Source organism: Thamnophis elegans, chromosome 3 (assembly GCF_009769535.1).
Source record: "Thamnophis elegans isolate rThaEle1 chromosome 3, rThaEle1.pri, whole genome shotgun sequence".
Lineage (NCBI taxonomy): Eukaryota > Metazoa > Chordata > Lepidosauria > Squamata > Colubridae > Thamnophis > Thamnophis elegans.
In genome coordinates, this window is record NC_045543.1 from 105,653,252 (window position 1) to 105,676,253 (window position 23,002).

Genomic DNA, 23,002 nt, shown 5'->3' on the forward strand with positions numbered 1-23,002 from the left:
AAATCTGCCTCTGCCTCCCAGCATCCATCCGGTATTCATCTGGATAGGGTCCTTGCAGCAAACAGCAAACAGCCTGGTCAGCTTCAGCACGTTATTGCAGCCCCAGCACATGGCTCATCAGGGTTCCGCTCCATTGCGCCCACCAACTGGGCTGAGTTGCTGCTGCTGCTGCTGCTGCCGCCGCCACTGCTGCTGCTGCCGCTGTTGCCACTGCCGGGGAACGCTGGAGCCTTCCCTGTCGAGCAACTGATTGGTGGTTGGATTGGTCTCCTGGAATATTGCCAATCAGCTGTTCTAGATGGTGGGGATTACTGCCCCCTATCGTTGCCGCCGCCGCTTGCTGCCGATCGCTTTTGTTGCCGATCGCTTCCTCCATCAGCTGCTTGGCAGCAAAGGCTCCAGTGTTCCCTGGTGGTGGCAAACAGTGGCAGCGGTGAAAGGTGGTGGCAGTGATGACAGGCGCACCAACTCCCCTCCCCCACATAATATTTGCTCTATAAAACGCACAGACATTTCCACCCATTTTTTTAGTGGGGAAAGAGCGTCTTTTAGTGTGAAAAATATGGTAAGTGGCTTAGGGAAACTGGAGAATCTAAAGATATATTAAGTTCACTGAAAATTATTCTTAGCAACAAAAACATAAATAGGAGCAACTATCTGATAGCTTCCTACATTTTACAGGGAAATTTGCTTTCATCATTGCAGAATTGGTGTTTGGACACATTTTAATGACTAGAAATTTAGTACTGGGAATCATTTTATTTATTTATTTATTTATTCATTTATTTATTAGACTTATATACCGCTTCATAGGGCTTTCAGCCCTCTCTAAGCGGTTTACAGATTTTTAGCAAATTGAGTCAGCAAATTGCCCCCACAGTCTGGGTCCTCATTTCACCCACCTCGGAAGGATGGAAGGCTGAGTCAACCTTAAGCTGGTGAGATTTGAACCACTGAACTGCAGATAACAGTCAGCTGAAGTGGCCTGCAGTACTGCACCCTAACCACTGCGCCACCTCGGCTCCTTAAAATCTTTTAAAATCTTCATTTAAAATCTGAAAAAATAGTTTTATAGTAGTTCAAATTTCTGTTATTTGGATTAATGTAAAATTGTTTACTTCTAACTAATAAAGCATAAGCTGTTGGATTTTTAAAAGTCAAACTCTGTTTTAAATATTTTGAGGAGTTTAACTCAGCATATTTTGTTCTTCAGCAGTTTCTTTTCAGTCTGAATGCATTTTATTGAGAGAATCCAAACTGATATTGAGAAAGATAGGTTTCTATTGTTTAATCTTTGGTTGTTTTGCCAGGGAGAAAGATGCTCATTTTCTATCCAAATGTGGCATTATTTCTGCTGTGCTCTTCAACATGACCTGTGGACTGTTCTATCTCCTATATTAGCTCAGGAGATTCTAACAGAAGTGCTGGAGGAATCATTAGCACTTTTGGCTTGCCGATATTTTCAGGCCCAGCCCAGTTACAAAAGGACACCACAAATAAGGTAATAATTTCGCAAAATTATGCACTTTGAATGAGATGATAGCAACACTAGCTTATTCTTAACCAAAAACAGCTATTAGAAATGAAAGAGGAGTGTTACAGTTAAAATAACATTAAAATCATATTTAAAAAAATAAAGGCAATTGATTTAAAGATAAAACAAAAAGAACACATTAAAATCTTGTTAGAATCAAAACGTATAAAGGAAAATAGCCAGATGTTTGACCATACATTTGATAGGTTATTTTACTTTATTTTATTGCTATTTTACTAAATTAGGGTGTCCAACTTGTGATGACTCTGGGTGGTTTATGTTTTATTTTTTAACATTAGATACTGTTAAAAAATAAAGACAATTTAAAAAAAGAAAAATCTGAAGATACCAAAAAAAAACCCACTAAAAAAAACCAATAGGGACTTAGCAGCTACCATTCAACCAGGCCTAGGAGTAAAACTAAATTTGGAAAACAACCTTTGGAACACTATCAGAGTAGGAGTTGTATGGATCTCTGGTGGATGCTATTCCAGCACCACAACAGGGAAGGTGCATTTCCATAACATGACATTGATTAATTGAAAGGATGTGGAGCATGCCCATTATGTCTGATTATAACGGATGGCAGCAACAAGAGATAAGTGGTCCTTGACATATGAAGGGCTTTATGGGCAATAAGAATCTGGAATTGCATCTAGAAGCCAACTGGTAAACAGTGCAACAAATGTTGTCGCAGTACTACTGACCTCAATCCTGATTAATACAGGTCCAGATAAACTGCTTCACCCAGGGCATGCCACAGCTGGAAGTCCTCTGCCCTTTCAGCAACCTTCCCAAAACAGCAAAAGCTGGAGATTGGATGGAAGTTATCCAAATCTTACTCATAGTAACTCATGCCTTATTACCTCCCAACTGGATTATTGCAATGCACATTAAAATAGAGCTGCCTTTGAAAATCATCCAGAAGCTGCAACTGATCCAGAATGCAGCAACATGTGCAGTTGTGGGCATCCCACAGTTTGTCCAAATTACAACACTATTAGGTGAACAGTACCAGCTCCTGTCAAGTGGAAGAAATCAGGAGTCCAGGCAATTCAAATGAATATATGCTTATTGTATGCTAAAGCTGAGCAACATGGTGGCCTAGCGATGAAGACACTTGCTTCCTACTCAGAAGGTTGAGAGTTCAATCCCAGGCAGCAGCTGATGTTTCTGTATCAGGGTGCATATTACAATCACTCAGTCTTTTTAAAGAGATGATTGCAGATACGTACTTTTGCTCTCATGTTTGCTGTTTTGAAATAAAGCCTTTGCCAGTTATATCAGTGAGATATAGTTTGTCATCTAAGTATATGGTCTGACTGTCTTTTAATTGCAAGTTACTCTTGTGGCAGCCAGAGGTGGGCAACCTAACATAGTACTGTGTTCTATGAGGAAACAGATAACATTGAAAGAAGAAGAAGGAAATAGAAGAAGGAAAAAATGCATATGAAAATACTTTTAAATACTGCTTTTAAATACTGCTTAAAATTGCAAAGCAAACTTAGAATTAAATAATTTAAAATGTATAGGTGAAATCCATAAATATTACGTATCATATTTATATTTAGTATTGGCTTTGAAAATTTTTAAGAGGCAGTGATAAGAAATGACATTTATTACTGAACAGATTTTAAATGTAAATGTGTTAATTGCATTCATTGCAACAGCTTCAGCTGACAACATATACAGAATAGGCAAGTTAAATTGTTGAATGTGCTTTTACAATAAAAACTAAATGTTACCTAATAAATGTAGCAAACAATAATTCTGATCCAGAATTCAGCATGTATATAAGAAAATTGCTTTCATATTTATGGAGTGAGGTGATCCATGTATGTAGACCAAATATTAGAGACTATATTAATTACATTTTGTGAGTGAATTGTTTGAAGTAAGTCTGAGTATGATTCTAGTTCTTTTTTTTTTTTTTTCTGGGGACGTTGCTTTATAAGCTGGGTCTCTTCTACTATATTATTATACAGATAGCCTTCAACTTACAACCACAACTGAGCCAAAATTTCCATTGCTAAGCAAGACAGTTGTTAAGTGAATTTTGCCAGTTACCAAACATCTGAATTTTGATCACGTGACCACTGGGATGCTGCATTTGTGTAGCATCCCAGTGGTCATAATAAGTGAGAAAAAGAGTCAGAAGCCACTTTTTTCAGTGCTGTTGTAACTTTGGTCACTAAACAATTGTTTGTAAGTCAAGGGCTACTTATAACCATTTACTTTACTTTTGCCGAAGAATCCTGATAATTTTAAGAGTAAAAAGTATATCTTTTGTAATATGGCAAATAAGTCATGATTATGGATTGTATTATATTGCTAGATTATTTTCAGAGTTTTTATTTTACCTCTTACAGAACAGATGTCACAGCAATCTTGATGACCTGTGAAAACATGCTGTGGTCAGTTTGTGGTTCCATGCAAGAACTTTTAGATCCACATAAAGACAGAAATCCTCGTATTTATAATATCCACAGTTACTGCAATAATTTACTTGCAGCTGCTCTTGTTTTAACTTCACCACTAGAGAATTTGTTCAAGTAAGTGTGATGCTTCAAGAGTAACATACATTTAGCCTATAATAGGAGTGACAATTGTCTCTCTTTGTTTAATGGCTGATTTATAGTATGATAATAAAGCCCCAAAGTCCAAACATTGATTAAGGACGATAATACTTTAATAAGTTAGTTAATTTATATTCAGTTTTTACATCTTAATTCCTTAGTATGTGTTAATACGTGTGAATCATCTGGCAGTAATTGACTCAGCTGTTTACACTGCATATAGGGGTTAGGCAACTAGGTCTTGTGTTTGTAGTCATTTAGACAAGGGCAGAACAGATAGAATACTTCTGAAAAGGAAAAGTTTAAAAAATGAACCTACAGAAAGAAAGATAAATAAAAAACCAGAAAAATATAAATCCTAGAAACTTGAGATAAAGTATAAAAATATGACAAGAATTCTGTGTAAAACAAAATTATACCAATATTAGCCAAGTGTATCAGGCTAGATCTATACATCTTTAAAAGAACATGTGACTCTCCCTCTCAATTATATGTTGTATATTATGTATACAGTTCTTATGCTCCTCATCTGTTGCAGTGCAGGAAAAAATTTTCTTTTAGGTTGCATGAAACCAAGTACATGGTCTCAGAGACCACGTTTCAGCATTTCCTTTGAGACTAGGACGACATAACATGCCTGGTTCTAAACTTAAATCCAATGGATATTCCTTTTTTTTTTAACTGTTACTATTGATTCATAAGTACTTGCACAAATAATACATCTAACATCCTGTTACACATGCTCTTGATAGCCAGTTTCCATTCCTCAGAGAACTGAGGCATGTTTTGCCACAATCAATAAATAACATTATGATAGTGACCAGTTTGGCTCTAATTCATTTTGAAGCCTTCAAGCTATAGACTTTTTTTTTTATTCTTCCAGACAAAAAAATCCTTTTATTAGTAGAGTGCCATAATATACAGTAAGAGGATAAAGGAAAAGAAAATATTGATAAATCTTTTTAAAAATTGACATATTGTACTTTGTTTAGCATTGCTATTGGGGAACATCAAATATTACCTAACAGTTAAAGAATATGATTGTTCTTTTCTGACTGATGAAATACTAATCAAATAGTGTATTTTACTGACTTCTGTAAAATGTTCACATCGGTTTTCTTGTCTCTTCATCAGTAAGTTAACTGGAAATAAAGTCTTTGTAGTTAAATATGATTTCCTTGAGAATTGTATGAACATTTTGGATGAAAGGGCCAGCCTTTTTGACCAAAATTCAGCATTTATATAGCCAAAGACATTCAGCATTTTCCATACAGGAATGCTGATTATTGAGTATGACATTCATATTCCATTTCAATTTTTTTTTTAAGTCTGGGTATGGTTCAGATGTTGTTTCTAAAGTTTTATTGTATTTTTTGGCAAAATAGGGGGCGGCTCTTCCTAAACTTTAGTGGTTTTTTGACACTCAATCATTAAGCATGTTGTTACAATAGAATCTTTTTCACTTAGTGATTCACAAGCTGTGATGATTTGCATATGTAAATAAGTTATCTAAATTAAATGGCACCTGGGCTTTCTTAAAGGCTTTCTCTTTGAAAAGTTTAATTTCTCCTGTGCGCTGCTTGGAGAGTCCAAGCATGGGTTAAATTCTGTCTATTCACCCAAGAACTCAGTTGAAATTCTTAGCCACGCCTCCTCTCCTCATTGAGGTTCAGTTCAAAAACTCAGTCCAGCCCAATTTGGACACGTTTTGGGGAGCTCCTCAGTTCTTGTGCGAATAGACTGCGACTCTCCATTAGTTAGCTTAGCTTTTTCTTATTTTTGTCGTTTGCTGAGAAATAGTGTTAGGTAAACTTTGAGCCATTTTAAAAATCGCTGGTGAGGCTTTCGGACTTCCAGGCTCCTCATCACTGTGGAGCCTGCGATCGTGGGGGCGTTTGTCCAGCAGCTGCTGGACAAACGCGGGGGAAGGTAGGAGGCTTCCCTTTTTCCTGGCTGTCTTCTTCTTCATCTGCAGTTGCCGGAGTCCTTGGCGGAGGCTCCGGTTTATGCCTGACAGTTCCCTGAGTGTCCGAGAAGCACGGCTGCCATTTTGGAAGTGCTTTTCATGCGCTTTTCGCTGCCGGCCAATTGGAGTTGCTGCACTTTTCCTCCCAGCCTGCAAATTGCCACAAGGGAGTTTCTGGCCTTTGTTCGGAGCTCCAGCAAGGCCTCCTTCCTCTGGACCATCTCTATTGCAGCCTAGGAAAGTTTTGGCCACGTGGTCATACTCCTGTCTCACGGACATATCTGCACAGCGCACAGCAGCTCCCAGCTTGTGCTGGTGCCAGCCTACTGCCTGCAGAGTCTCCCTGAAGGGCCGTGAAGATCCGTTCCGGTTGAAGATCATCATGGCTGACAGTGGCAAGAGGGCGCCAGAGGAACATCCTGCCTCTTCGCCAAAATACTGTAGGCCAGACCCTCCTGTGGTGGAACAGGGCAGTAAGGGCACCAAGGGAAAGGGGATCCCTAATCCCAGAGGCAGCAAGGTCCTATCTAGAGCTGAGGCCCACAGACATAAAGCCCCAGAGAAGACTTTTGAAAGGGTCCGAAGGCTATCCCTAGCCTCTGGGCAACCTTCTCATGATTCAAGTCCTTTACCTCAGGGGCAGGATCCTCCCTCCCAGTCGCCTCCACCAAGGACCATATCTCCTTCATTGGAGGATGAGGAATCCCAGGCTCCCTTTCCTGCAGCCTCTCTGGGTTATCTGGATTCCTCCTCAATGATTGAGAAATCCTGTCCCTTTAAGTCTGGAGGAGAATCCTGATCCCTTAGGGGACTCAGACGGGGAGGGAAAGTAGACCCCAGCCTGCTGAAGACCAGGGGCCCAATCTGTCTGTTGAAATGCAGAGGGTTATTGAGCAGGCCATTGAGAGGGGCATTGCTTCTGGAATGACTAGAAAGTAGCAGGCTGCCAGAAGCTCCTCTGCCAAATCTATTCACAAGACTGGCTAGAGTGGGCAAACTCAGGGACTTCCTTCCCCAGGCACCTCCATTGCCACGGAGGAGTCTGTATTAGAGGAGGATAACATTGGGGAACAGGATTTCTCAGAAGACGAGACTCCTATCCCAGATAAACCTGTACCACCTAGACTCATCACTCATTCCACATGGAGTGTGGCCATCACGGCTGTATGGGCAACACAAGTTTTTGTGGAAGAAATCTGTAGAGCGGCTACCTGGTCATCTCCGACTTTGTTCATTAAGCATTACCGCATTGACTCCTACGCTGCAGCAGAGGCATCCTTTGGGAGGAGAGTGTTGCAGAGGGTAGTTAAGACTCCGTGCACCCTGAAAGATCATGTTGCCCTCCCTGGGACTTCATAGCTTGGGTATGTCCCATGCTTGGATTCTCCAAGCAGCGCGCAGGAGAATGACCGTTGGCTTACCTGAATGGTGATTCTCTGGGCGCTGTGGGAAAGTCCAACTCCGCCCTGGGGTTTTCTTCGTCCCTAATTTATCAGGTGTCTCAGGCTGCTCGGAGCGTGTGGGCTATGGAGACGCCCAAAGGACACTTCAAGATCACAGTCCATCATTGACTACGCCTTCGTTTTTGAACTGAACCTCAATGAGAAGAGGAGGCGTGGAAATAAGAATTTCAACTCAGTCCTTGGGCGAATAGACTAAATTTAACCCATGCTTGGACTCTCCTGCAACACCTAGAGAACGACTGTTCAGGTAGGCCAACGGTCATTTTCATCCAAGAAGCTTCTTCAGTTTATGAATCTCCATAGTTATCTGAATCAAATAAGTGCTGTACTGTTCTTTTTCTGTGGGAGTATTTCATCTCACATTAAAAGAATGGGAGGATATATGAAATTGCAAAGGTTTTAATTTCTTGTGAGGTATTTGGACAATCATAATAAAGAAATCAGCCAACACTTCAAGCAGCTACTTGGCTGCTAGTAACCCTCTAGCGGCATTTCTTCTTTCAGATGACCAAAAAAGGCATCAATGTTACTAAAAATATAAAGGATAAAGAATATATATGATCTTAATGAGAAATAAAAGAATGTTAACAACTGAATCTCTATCCAGAATGACATTTGTACAAAAATAATTTATTCAGGGAAAAATAGAGTAATAATAGCTAAGGAATTGTGATCAGTTTTACTAAACTGAATTTATTAGATGCCTTATTTGACCAGCTGAAAGAAGAAATGCAGTTGGACAGTTATCAGAAGACAAGTAACTGCTTGAAGTGTTAGCTGATTTTGTTATTATCATTGATCAATAAATTCACAAGAACGTTGATGATACTATCAATTGTGCCTGATTCTCAGCAGTTTTATGGGTCAGTTTTCTGCACATTTTCTTTTAGTTGTTTTAGTTCTGAAATGAATGCTTAATTGTAATATATTTCAAGGGGTTTTCTCTTTCCACACTTTTAAGTTTCACCAAGTACGTTGAACATCAATTTTCCAGTGTTTTGCTACAATAATCTACTGATCTATATTAAATCAATTTCTTATGCTGCCTCAATATGTTTTAGGAAAAATGGAAAGCTAACCAATAGCAAGATTCATTGTCAGTTAGGTAATTTTCCCAATTTCTTTATTTTTTTTAAAGAAAGATTTTTTGGAAATTATACTACCGTAAAAGAGGAATTGTAAAAAAAAATATAAAGAATGTAAAAATGTGACCTCAGATTTAATGTAAGGCAAGATTACCTCATCCCCACTCGCACTCATTCAAAATCTAATCATTTTTTATCTGGAGAAAAAGCATTTGGCTGTTCCCTGTGCCTCAAAGTTTGTTTAAATATCAGTCTGCTAATACAGATGGTCCTTAACATAGGAGCATGATTGAACCCAGATTTTCTCATGTTAAGTCAGCCATTTGTTAAGTGAGTTTTGCCCCATTTTATGACATTTCTTACCACACTTGTTAAGTGAATCACTGCAGTTGTTATTAACACAGTTGTTAAATAAATATTGCTTTCCCCATTGACTTGGCTTGTCAGAAGGTAACAAAAGGTGATCATATGATCCCAGGACACTGTAACTATCATAGATATGAGTCAGTTGCCAATTGGCTGAATTTTGATCATATGACCATGGGAATGCTGCAATGGTCATAAATGTGACAAAAGATCATAAGTCATTTTTTCAGCATTATTGTAATTTTGAGTGGTCACTAAATAGACTTGTAAATGCAGGTTTACTTGTACTTCAGATGGAACACTTGCTTTACTATAATTCACATTAAATATGATGAGGGAATTTAGGGTTTCTAAGCAGCTGTCCATTTTTGCACCATTCTGCTCACCTTGCAGTCACTCATTCACAAAAATAATTTCCTTCAGAAGATTAAGCCCCCCTGCTCTAGAACACAGTGGAAAACAGGATAGATAACTCTGCCAGAAAATACCCACTTTGCAGTATTTCTATATTATTTCAAATAAAACAAATGAGGTGTCTATGAAGTCACCAGGAGCCAGGTTGTGTCAAAATAATTTTTTTATGGTCCATATATTAAATACAGTACCTTTCCGTTTGAAAAAAATGCAGTCTTAGTAGTTAAAAGTATTTCTCCAGTGCGCTGCTTGGAGAGTCCAAACGTGGGTTAACACAGTCTATCTTCCCTAGGACTGAGTGAGTTTTTTTCTCTCTTTGGCCACGCCTCCCTTTGCCTCCCTAGTTTCAGTTTTAAAACTTAGTCCGCCCATTTGGACTGTTTTGGGGAGCGTTCCAGTCCTAGAACAGATAGCTGGACCCCCCAAGCTTGAATTCTCTCTGAAAGGTTTTTTTCCTCTTATTTGGACTCTAGTTCGTTGAGTTTTCTGTTGAATTACCTTTGCTGAGGAGGCGCTGGCTCGTTTCACCGCCCGCTGGTCCCATGCAGGGCGGGAAACTGAATAGCTTGTCCGGTGGTGGCTAGCGAGCAAGGGGACCGGCGGGAGGCTTCCTGGTCCGCGTGGTCCCCCTCACTGTCTTTGCGAGTCGCACAGGTGGCTGAGTGCCCTGGCAGCTGCGGTGGTGCTCTGTTGTCCGGCAGAGACGGCGGTGGCCATTTTGGTAGTTTGTGCGCTTTTCCCTGGAGCTGCGCACGCAGCGGCCACCATTTTCCATGGAACCTCATGCGGAGCTGGTCATTGGGAGCTTGCCGTGGATCGCTACAGTGCTTGTAATTGCCTCTCAGCTGCAGATTGCCGCCAGGGAGTTCAGGCCTGGTCCGGGGCACCGGCCAGGCCTGTCTCTCTTCTTACCTGTACCCGGATTTCCCGTGGGGCGGCTGGTGGGAGATTTCCAGCCCTCGGGCGGATCTCCCACCACCGAGTGTCCCTGGGTGTGCTTCCGCCAGCTGGTGAAGTGCCTGGTGCCTATCCGCTGCGAATTAATTGATTGAAGCATGGCTGACGATGGAATGGAGGTGCAGGAGGTGTAGGCAGGGCACTCTGCCAAGCGCAGAAGGATCGAGGTTCCCCCCAAGGGCAGTAAAGGGGGGAAGGGCACCACCAAGAAAGTCTCCCGGGGGATCTCTGGGATTTCCACCAAGGCCAGGGAGGGCCCCCGGAAACAAGGAGCTGTGGAGGCCAAGGCCCCACAGAAGCAGCCATCTCCTGTGCAAGCGGGGCAAGGACCAGGCTCGACCATTTCCCAGGGGGGTGAACGGGATCCCCCTTCCCCCCGGAACAGCAGGTCCCTATCTCCCATGGGGGAGAGGTCCAGGACCTCATCTCCAAGTGCCTCGTGGGGATATCCGGACTCCCCAAGTTCTTCACTCAGGGAGGAGCTGGGGCCTTTCCAGGGACTTCTTCCACCTGAGGAGGGGAGTAGCACTGGGAGTCACAAGAGCAGGCATGCTTGGTCTGGCTCTTGTGCCAGGGGGAGCAAGGGGCCTTCCCTGTCTGCTGAAATGAGATAAGTCATTTCTATTGCTATTTCCCAGGGTATAGCCAAGGGCATGAAGCACAGGGAGACCAGTAAGTCTGGCTCATCCAAGGCTAAGTGGGCCCCAGGCACCGGTTTATCCTGGCACCTCTGTGGCCACGGAAGAGTCGGTTTCGGGGGAGGAGTCTGAGGGCTTTGTGTTATTAATAGATGAGGATCTCCCACCTGACAAGCCGGCCTTCACTGGCCTATTCAAGCTGTCCTTGTTCAAGTCTATTTTGCATAAGGCCAGGACGGCTATTCATTTGGGCCCCGCCACCAAGGATGCGAAGGCCACTTCCTCCTTCCGGGGACCCCAAGGAGGGTCTGTTCAAAGAAATGACTCCTACTCAGAAGGTCATTCCCGTTCCGGATCTATTTATGGGCGTTGTTCAACGTCAGTGGGCACAGCCTGGCACATTGACCAATCCCAGTGGGGGAGACAAATCTCTTTAGTCTGTCGAGGGTAAGATGGAGGATGTGTTGAAGTTGCCCGAGATGGATGCCCCGGTGGTTTCCTTAATTTCTACCTCTAATTTGCCAGCCGATCTCCTTGAGGGCCTTAAGGCGGAAGATAAACGATCTGAGAAGGCGTGCCACTAGATGCACCAGGCGGCTGCCTGGGCTATCAGGGCATCCACCTTGGCTTCCTTATTCATCAGGGCTTCCCTTCTATGGTTGAGACAGTTGAGAGCCAAACCTCCCACCAGGGAATCCCAGTGGAAACATGACCACAGCAAGATTATCACTGCAGTTGAGTATTGGGCAGATGCCTTGTTGAATGCCGCTAAGTTTGCCTCTAGGGCATTGGCATCCAATGTTACTTCGCGGAGGCTGCTGTGGCTTCGCCACTGGCAAGCCAACATGAAAGCCAAGTGGAAGCTAGCTTTGGCTCCCTTTAAGGGGGGGCAGCTTTTTGGGGACACTCTGGACACGTTTGTCATTGAAATGAAGGGCAAACAGAAGATCCTCCTGGCCACTTTGAAAAAGAACGAGCGTAAGAACTCTGGCTCCTTTTGTAAGCAGTCCTTTCGGAACCAGGAATCTAACCAGCCGTCTACCTCGTCTACCTACCATAGACCCTACTCCCAGGGAGGAAACGGATCAGGACAGGGGTTCCTACGGGTCCCGGGGTAGACAGCAGCAGCAGTCCTTTTGGAAACCCAGGGAGTGTGAATGGCACAAGTTGAATGTGCGCCGTACGGTTCGGATATACATCAAGAGAACCAAGGAATTTCAGCGTTCCGAATCATTTTTTGTGTCCTTTCTTCCTGGGTCACTAAGTCACAAGGCGTCTTCTCATACAGTTGGTCGCTGGTTACGGGCGTGCATCAAGCTTGCTTACGAGCACCAGGGCAAGACTGCACCGAGCCACGTGACCGCACACTCGAGAAGGAGCGTGGTAACTTCGGTGACTTGGGCGACCCAGGCTTCCATTCTCAACATTTGTAGAGCGGCCATGTGGGTGTCTCCCACTGCATTTACCAGGAACCATAAAATTGACATCTTTGCCTCGGCCGAAGCCTCTTTTGGACAGAGAATTCTACAGAAGGTAGTAGAGGCTTCAGAGACTCTGGTCTCTGAACATTATAGCTTGGGTATGTCCCACGCTTGGACTCTACAAGCAGCGCATTGGAGAAAGACCTTTGGCTTACCTGAACGGTCGTTCTCTGGGCGCTGTGAGGAGAGTCCAATCCCACCCGGATTTCTGGCATTGAGACTATTGACTGGACATGACTGTGAAACGGCCTTCCTGCACGCTTGCTTCTTCGTTTTAAAATTGAAACTATGGAGGCAAAGGGAGGCATGGCCAAAGAGAGAAAAAACTTAGTCCTAGGGCAGATAGACTGTGTTAACCCACGCTTGGACTCTCCTCGCAGCACCCAGAGAACGACCGTTCAGGTAAGCCAACGGTCTTTTTGTGAGTTTAAAAAAATAGTCTAAATTCATGAAACTTGATATTATATGAAAGTTAAGGAGATTTTCAACAATTTAAATTTTATGAGGCATCTATTAGATCATTATTTAGGCAACTCATAATTTCGCACCAGTGCTGAAATTTACAAGATCGCTTCTCACCTTGTCACATACTATAGAAGAATAACACCATCCTAATATGGAATTTTTTCTTGATATCAGATACTTCCACAGATGCTTCCCCCAGCTTTGAGACATGAGGCAGCTGCTATAGCATGTATTATATACAAAAAGAACATCTACTAACTAAAAGTAATGCATTATCAATCAGCAGAACAGAAAAATGAACTCAAATGAGCCAGTGAAGCACTAGAGCTGGGTATAGAAGGTGAATCCCCTAAGAATCTCTCTCTTGATTTACTCATTGAGCACTGTCTCTGCTGCTGGTAACTATCTAAATTCCGATCACACAGAAGTATCCTTTTTGGGATGCCCATCATAATTTGGTCTGGCTGCTGGACTCCGAATGTAACAAGGAGAAAAGAATGAAGCAAAAATAGGGCCAGGTCTCTCTTTTTTCTGTCACTTTAGTCTGGCTATAAGAATTGTACTCAGAGTTCTCCTTCTACAACAAGTTTTATATCTTACTGCTATAGAGCTGTGGGGTCCATAAAAGCCATTCTTTACCTTGGTTGATCTTCTGCTGTTCTACAGCATGCTGAGTAGGACAGTGGACTGAACTATAATAATATACCATGGCAGTAAGCCAAAATATTTCCATTAAACATGAAGCTGTTGGAATTGAAATCAGTTACCTATTTTCTCTTCATTGCCTCTGAAAGGAATATGATAAATTCTGATTTTGAATTGCTTATTTTTTTCAGAAAAGTTCAAAGCATTTTTGATTACTTGTCTTCAGATATTTTGGAACAAGCTGTTTACCAACCACTGCACTGGCTAGCCGGCATATCAGAGTTTTCCTCTTCATTGTTAAAGTAAGTATCTTTGTAATATAGATAAGACTCGAACCCCTGTCTGTGTTCCATATTATTGCTTTTACTGATAAATTGAAATGAATTATACCAATTTGAAACATTATGTTAACATATGTATTTCATTGTTTAGTTTCTTTAAAAAACTTGTTTTTGCTTTACAAATTTTATAAAGCAATTGTTTTTATATTTGTTTTTTTGTATTTGATTTAACTTTGAAAAAGTAGCAGTCTTGAGAATTGGTGAAGCTACTAAAGCTTACATTTATTGCTTTGTTCGTATTTGGTATTTTTAGAAAAATGGCATGTTTAAAAGCAAATGCATAATTTTCTTGCTGTTTCAGTAAGTGTAATAACAATTTACATATGAGACATATGCTACCAGCTGTACTGCCATTTCTTTTCTAACTTTGGATCAAAGTCCTCTCACATCCATTTCAAAACCTGTTTGGGTTTCTCACAATATTTTGTGTCCCTTCCTACTAATCTTTAATTTTTAATTAAATACTAGATTTTTTTCATTTGTATTATGAAAGAAAAAAGATGTTTAGCTTTATTAATCATGTTTTCTAGTTGTGATTTTTGTTTTTTCTCTTCTGCTTTATACAATTAAATTGCTCTCAAAGAAAATCTCAGTAATTATATTATATACTTTAATAAAGCCCCAATTTGGGATTACAAAATGATGATGACCGTAATTCTGCTTAGCTAAATCATCATTTTGTAAAAAGTATATAGAAGATGTTGATGCTGCCAGAAGTCTGTATATGGTAATATGATGAGCTACTCTCCAACTGCAACAATGTTTTATTCAGATGGATGCAAACCATAACTTTCCTCAGTATAGAATTGTTTATTCATGTCATATTTTATATGTAGTTAATCTTCTGCTGTATGTGGGTGTGGCTAGTCTTACATTTGTGGCTATATGAGCTTGAAAGATGAAGTAACGTATGTTTCTCCATACGACCAGCGAAAAGTTTTCAGTAGTTTATTAGTATTAACACAAAGAGTGAGTGAACATTTTAATTTGCACTGTGCTTTAAAGAGTCTAGAGTAATTGCTAAATACTGAAAAATAACACTCCGCCTGGTTAGATGTAAGTTTGTATGAACTCCATGTTACAAAGATCCTGCTGTTTTCTAATTAATAAATGTAAAGTCAATTTGCTGTTAAATTATATTTTATGATAGATATTGAATTATGAATAGGTTTAAGGCATTGTTATAATGTTAAGTTTAATTAATATTCAAATAAATGTATATGAAAAAAGTTTGTGTATTGTGATATGAAGCTGAAGAATAAGCTGTCTAATAAATAGCCTTTGTATTGAATATGTTTTGCAAGTGTGCAATCTAGAATGATGTGCTGGTATAATTATGCGTTTAACTGTAAGGCATGCTAAAAGGCTACAATTAAGGTTTTTTTTTAAATTATATAGCACAATTTATTTCTAACCAAGAAATTAAAATCCTAAAACAGCCCGAAAAAGCTTCATTTAAAATTGTAACCAACCATTGTATATTTTTCTTTCTTTCTATTATGTGTCAGAACCTATATAGGAACACAACATATTAAGAATTTCTCTTACATAAATTTTGTTTAAATAAATTAAACTGTTTATTTTTTTGTTTTATTATAGAAAGCTTGTGCCTTCATCCAATATTGTAGGATATACGGTAGTTGAAGATAAAATATTCCCAAACACGCTCCACGAAGCATTCTTATTTTAGAGGCAGATTTCTATTAAATACATGTCTCTAATAGTGTGTTCTAATACTGAACTTTAGTTGTGTGTGTGTGTGTGTGTGTGTGTGTGTGCGTGTTATAATTTTGCTTTAATTATGACTTTAGACTTCATTTCAAATATTTACAGCACTAACTCTAAATATATATAATCCTCAATTATACTAAAATATTTCATATTTATATAAACATTAAACAATGCCTGGCTTGTGAAACAAGAGAATTAATAGTCCCAATAAAGAAACTAAGTGAGGTTGCCTTGTAACTGTTATAGGTGTATTATTCGTTTAGCATATGTTAACCGGCTTTTAGGGTGTTAAGATAAATATAATAGCAGTGGTGGGATACAATTGGTACGCCCTGGTACTGGCGTACCGGTGCCTGCTGGGAGCACCAGGTACCGTTCCGGTATGTGCTATGGAGGGCCCATCCACCTGCTCACCCTCCTTACCTGTATTTGAGTCTATCGGGGCTTTTGAACACGTGCACAGAATGTACGGCGCCGGCACACTGCTCTGCTGAACAGCTAGAGCGTTGCGGGCGGTAAGTACACATGTGCTTGCTGCACGTGCACTGTACACGTGCATGTCGTGGACACTGGGCCCAGTTGCAGCATACCGGTTGCAACGGGACCCAGAACCCACCACTGCTCAATAGCATCAAGTATACATATAGTAAGCAGACATGACATCATTCAGCAAACTGGGGAATTAAAGTTCAAAGGAATTAGGATTACCCTAAACTTTTAGGGCTGTTGATTTCACAGGTAAATTATATATATTATTCTGTATGTATCTTTTATTTTGAAAGGACTCCAGCTGGAGAAATGACAACTCAGTGTCATCTGAAGTTACTATTATCCCAGCCATATTGTAACTGGAACTTGCTTTTGCGAACACTGCTACATCATGATTGCCTCTTAGTGAAAATTTTGCTGAGAAGTTTTAGTAAGTATTAATTTTATCATGTTTCTAATAATGTGAATGTGCAAATATAATGATATTTTTCATAGTTTTAACCCTAACCTTTTAAATTATTTGAATATTAATAGGAGGACTTTATGATATTGTGGAATCAAAACAACAAATAATCAAAGCTCACTGCATTGTTTATTAGACAGTACATACTGAAGGGGTCTCTTCCAAAATTATCGTAAAAGACCCTATTGCAGACAAAGAGATGCATATTTATACATTTCAGAATGGAGGAGAAAATGATGCAGGCACACATATACTGAACATAAGTAATAGATGATATAAGATACATATTCATAAGTAATAATGTAATAAATCTCAAGTACCTACTCACTTTTATTTATGTAAAATAATGATTTTAGTTAGAAGAAGCATTTGCACTTTGAGATTCAAATGCTGCTATGGAGCTAATAATAGCAGGCCGCTATACAGTGAAATTCTGTAGGTCTCAATTTATCTTAAATTATTCCATCATCTGAAAACTGATTTTTGTCACAATCGTACTCCCTCTTGAATACAAAGGCATTAAAAGTTTTTTGAAGTAATATCAAGGCCTTCAGATCCTCCAATTCATTTTAACAACTGCTTCCAATGGTTGTATTAGCATGTGCACTGATAGTGAGAAAGACAGATATCTATTGTAGTACTTCATTTCTCTCTTCCTTGCTATTTGCTTAGTTCTGAATTACTCTAACAGATTCTGAAGAATAACCCCTAACTATTAATAATGGTTCAAAAATTTAGATTCATTCTCTGAAGTCCTGAAACACCATTATTGTCCTCCCTAGTTTAAGTAGGGTAGCAATCCTTTCCCTCTACCTTGTAAGATTTTAGATCCTATGTAAAGAAGTCTTATGAAAAAAAGTACATTGGAATAAGTTTTCAGTAGGTGGTTTGCTTGCTTGCTTCTTTATTTGTTTGTGTGACATATGTGCTCATCTTTCCTATGATCCATGATTATTCTCACAAACAGTAGCAATATTTGTCTCATCTGTGCTTCTTCAATCTGTATAATCATATATCAGTAAGCAAGATGCAACATATTTGTGATTTTTGTCCACACTTATCTCTGCAACTTTGAGATTGGTGCATACATCACTGCATTTGTGTACAACGGTTCATATTTTAGGAGCAGATAGAAACATTGCAAACTTCCTATCAAGTATGAGTTTACATCAGACAGATGAAAATACAGTAGTATGATAATATGTTCTGTTTATAATATGGAATTGTCCAGCAATTGATATTTTTGCATTGGTGGACAGTAGCAACTGCCACTGTTTTTGTCATCTCATGAGCTGCCTTTTTACTGCATCATATAGAATTCCTGCTTTGTACACTCTCTGTGCATCAACTTTTGATCAAGTTCTTACCTTTGTCAGGAAGAATCAGTATTTGGTTACTCCCAGATTGTTAGACAAATATGTTCTTCACTCCTCTGTAAACAGCCATTAGTCATTGTAGCTGTTTTTCACAGTATCCAGGCTTCCTAAAGGTAGACCATATTGGCTTCCAATCCCTGCATCTCACCACTTTCCTGAATTATTGGCTACTCTAAGGTTGCCATTGCTCTTTCTTTGTTGCAAAATGGGACAAGTACATCTTTGAACACAGATCCTTGTATCTTATAATAGATATTTCAGTAATCATTCTCTTTGGAGCTTGGATGTTTGTCAGTACAGGTTGACTTAACTGCCATTTCAGCATTGCTATGATTGTTTTACTTTTTTTCCTTTTGATTTATTCATGAAACATTTCTTTTAAAGGATTATCTGATGTTTGTTTCCCATAAAGCCAAGTATACTTCATTCTTACTGCTCAATAATCCTTTTAAATCATTTCATTTATGTTAAGGTGGCCTTACTGGTGGTTTCTGCTTTGGCCAGCACATCTAGTGTATATTTTAAGCACTTTGATGCGATCATTTATTTTCTTAAATGAAGAGAAAGATATATTGTAGCAAGGTATCACCTTCATAAGGAAAATTATGTCTGATTCTAATATTATTTAACAGTTTTATCTGTTACCCAGCTTTGCCATTAGAACCTTCTCTCCATATATTGGATGTCCATAGGACCTTAACATTTAGCATCTAAAACTGAACCTTTTCCCCTGATTCTGCTTCTATTTATTGATTGCTAGGATTTGAATAAAAACCTCGCAGTCTCAATCTGTAGCATAATTAGAACTACTTTCCTTGCAAAACAGCAATCTAGAGATAATCTTCCACTTTCATCCAGGATACCAGTATTCCATTTTCATCCAAAGCTGCTGACCCAAGAGGGATACCATGCCTTAGCAGGAATACCGTTTTTATTCTGTCTTTATGTAAAATCATACATTTCCTTATACCTGTATGTGAATACAAGGCCTTTCAATTATGTACTCAGCCACTCCCCTAAACTGCAGGAGCCCCTAAGAAATTGTTGCCATTTATACAGTGGTCACCTATTTCCAAGTCTCTTCAAATAATAGAATTTTAAATTGTGTAAAATTGTTGAAGAATCTGGGGAACTTAGATCTTATTATGCAATATTGCATGATAACAACATTAAACAGGTTTTTTTTCCTCAGTCACTTCCTCTGTGGATGATAGAAAGCCCTGTAAAACCATAGTAGGGCGCAATTAGAAATTGTTATGAACAGCAGGCAACGTAGTAAATGTGTGAGTGAGCAATTAGATGGCTAAAAGCATATTTTAGGTAAGTTGTCTATCAGTGTCAATCACTAACAGAATCAATCCATTTGGTGCATTTCTGATGGTTCAACAAGCTCAACTAGATGTAGTCATCAGCAGCTGAGGTACAAATAACATTATTCTTTGATAAATTGGAGCAAGAAGTAGATCACCTTAAAGTCACCAAGGAAGGGCTATTGTTATCCCCAAGGTATTGTGCATGAATTTGGGGGAGTTCTACATGAATAGGGCAATTTAAGTTCGGTCTGCTTTTTAATTATACTACGGGCATTTGCACATAATGAATGCACAGATTTTGATTTATAAATCATTCAAATAGGCACGCAGCTTAGGCATAGTGGTCTTCTACTTTTACAAGTTGAAAACTAGTATTCTCATCAACATCTTTAATACTTTTTTGCTTTATAGGAAAAAAATCCTAATTGTTTAGCTTATAACTGTGGCTGCTCTGAGGGATTTTTAATTGTCTATCTAAGGATATATTTTCTGAATGATGGGGAGGGAATTCCCTCAGCTTTGATGTTATCAGCAGAGCCTTTATGGCTAAAGCTTGGCCTCGAATAAGAATGGCCACTATGGATACTCGATTGTTGCCTAGCAGCCTTGCAGAGTCATTTGCTTTTATCTTGCCTGCTCTTTCCATTTCACTTTATCTTTCTAGCTTCCAACAAGGAAAAAATACCAATGTCCTTGAAAACACAAAAAGGTGTATTATGGACTTTTTCCTGATAAACCCACATTCTCAAGAACATTAAAGGAAATGTGGCATATTTGAAGGTAAAGCTTGTAATTTTAGCATGGCTAGGTGCCGTTTGCTAAAAGAAACTCATGCCGCCTTAGTAGCAGTATGATGCTGCTCTAGAATACTTTGTGTGGCCTACTGTTGACACTGATGAATCAGGGGGACTTTCTATTGTAGACACAACTTGCTGTATGAGAGATTTTAAATTATGGCTTTTAATGTTAGCCATTAACAGTTAATCATAGATGGAGATTGTTAGTACAATCTGGAGGCAGTGATTGACTACCACATCCATATCTAAGATTTAGGATATAATTTTATTTTCTAGTTCAAGTTACAACTTGTCTTCTATCTTCAGTTGGAACTAATCTTCCAAAATTATTAACTCTCCCAATCAAGCAAGTTATGATTACTGGTTGAACCGACAATTGACTTGAATTATAGGTTATCAATGTTGCTATTGCTGTTACTAGAACACAGTAGACTTATGAATAAAGGTATGTGCCAAGATCCCTGACTAGGTGGCTCAGTGGCTAAGACACTGAGCTTGTTGATCAGAAAGTCGGCAGTTCGAATCCCTAGTACAGGTCTTTTGCGTGAGCAGAGGGTTGGGTTAGATGACCTCCAAGGTCCCTTCCAACTCTGTTACTGTTAATCTGTTAATAATGTTGCAGGATTCAATCTGGGTTGGTCACTGGGATAAGAGGTTTTGTCTTCTGAGCTTTGGACTCGTGCTGGAGCCCATCTTCGGGGAACTTCTCTCTAGCAGAGTGTATGTGGCATTTATAGTGCCTGTTGTAAGTGGATTTTTATATTATATTGCGGTGTTTTGATGGCTGGCTTTTAAGTTATTAGCTGTCGCTTGTGCTGCCCAGCCCTCACCTTCTTAATACTTGAAAAGCTAGTGGCAAATCAGAACTACTGTTGTTTGACGAGGGGCCTATTTTCCAGGCTTCGATCACTTCTCTGGTTGTTTTTGTGCCTGCTTGTCCAACAATCATAGTAGCTGCAAAATTGAATGTGTGTCCTTGTTCATTGCAGTGTGAAGCTACCAATGAGTTCAGGTCTCTTTGTCTGACTGTTGCTTGTGTTCTTGCTCTTTTATGGTTAGCTTCGCTGTCCTACATAGTCATAGAGGCAATTCATGCAGAGGATTTGGTACATTACATTGAAAGTATCTTCCACTTCCAAATGATCTTTATAATGCATAATTTGTCTTGTATGGTAGCCTCTGGGAGGTATGCGATGCCCACTTGCAGAACTTGAAACCTGCATTCTACAGCTTTCTAAATGTTTTTGATATAGTAGGGTATGCCATGCAGTTGGTCTTGCACTTTGCTTCTTCCTTTCTTTCTTGCCACCCCTTTCTCTCCAGTCTTTCTGCTTGAAGAGGGGCGGAAAAAAATGAATTCTGTAGCTAATCTGTCCTTTACTTGACTAATTGCAGCTCTGAGGGTTGGTTGTCAAGATCTGCTAATGAAGCTGCTGTGTTGGGATTCCTCAGTTTACTGATGTTGATCTGTTTCATCACAGTTTTGTTTCCCTGTGCACATCTCTTTGGCTTGATGTGAAAGCTTAATTTGGTGATGATGAGTCTATGGTCAGTCCAACAGCCAGTGCTCGGCATGGCCTTAGTAACCCTTTCATCCTGTCTGTCTTTCCTCCGCACGATGACATAATAAGATTCCAGTGCTTGGAGCATGGGTGCATCTAGGACGTCTTTTTGCGACTTTCAACTCTGTGTACGTTAGCTACCTAAACTACGGTAAAGAACTGCAAGATGCTGGAGTTGGCCAAAGGAAATTGGGGGAATTGGCCCCTTCTAGCAGTTCTAAAAATGGAAAGGTTAAAAAAAATCCTGTCTCAAATGAGCAAGTAATAGGGGAGAAAATAAGTTACAGGCAGGTATTTCTAAGTGTTAAGAATTATGGGTTCAGAGAAGGCAATTCATCCATTATACAGAGAAATTATCGGAGAATGAAAAAAGAAAGGATATGTTTTCTCTTTTCTATGCTCACCATACTACTATTCCCTAATGATATATTAAGGCGCCTTATATCAGTCTGTTCATTTATCTGTGCTGTCTCTTCTTACTGATAGCAATTCACGAGTGTCAGGCAGCTCCATTATCTATTATCTGATCCCTTTAAAGCAGTGATAAGCAACATTTTTAGGAGACAAAATCTATTCCAGCATTGAATGTTGCCATTTGACACATGACTAAATGTCTGTCTTCTCTAAATTTACAGAATAGTTAGCAGTTACTTTATTTTTAAAATTGTTACACTTCCCTTTTGTTGGAGGTTCAAATCCAATGGCACTGATTCTTTAGCACATTATCATCTATTGATCACAAGGGAAAACTGAGTGAAGCTAAAGAGTTAAGGATTTCCCATGTGTACACACTTTCACTGTGCATGCTCTTGTCCAAGGGATCCTTAACCTGAGGTCAATTCCTTCTCCTTTTATTTCCAGACACATACCAGATTAATAATATGCTTTTTTACTCTCTGCTGGTAAATATAGTTGACTAGATGCTAAATTTTGTGTATTCATATAATGTAATCTGTGTAAATAATATATTTCTGATATAGTTATTAAACCTGCCTGTTCACTTAACCAATTTCTAAGAGCACCTTTAATCCTTGGTCAGATCAGATTCCTACTCTCTCAAGAATGTTCAAATTGCACACAGAACAGTTTCTGACTGTTCCTTACAGTTCCATTACCATTTTGGGGTGACTTTTACCTCAAAATGAAATAATTTATTCTCAATAATTATAGACAAAAGTTATAAAAGAAATCTGGATATATTGTTTTTGCCTGCAACAACTATTAATAGGCTCTTATTTCAAAACAACTAACAGCTTGAGCAAAACTATTTCTGTTAAGATCTGAGTATACACACATACACTCACATAAAGACACACAAACACAAACATATATGTATGTAC

General features: G+C 39.5%; 1 protein-coding gene across 2 annotated transcripts in view; it reads left to right on the forward strand.

The window, feature by feature from the left end:
- The window catches only part of KIAA0825 (KIAA0825 ortholog), a 97,660-nt gene that overhangs the window by 43,631 nt on the left and 31,027 nt on the right, over positions 1-23,002 (forward strand). The window contains exons 10-13 of one of the 2 annotated variants that reach the window (XM_032213259.1): positions 1,311-1,501; positions 3,904-4,086; positions 13,782-13,892; positions 16,445-16,581. In XM_032213259.1, the coding sequence (XP_032069150.1) occupies positions 1,311-1,501; positions 3,904-4,086; positions 13,782-13,892; positions 16,445-16,581 (622 nt within the window). Of the gene's footprint in view, positions 1-1,310; positions 1,502-3,903; positions 4,087-13,781; positions 13,893-16,444; positions 16,582-23,002 lie in introns of those variants that run through there. The other variant, XM_032213260.1, reaches the window with a different exon arrangement.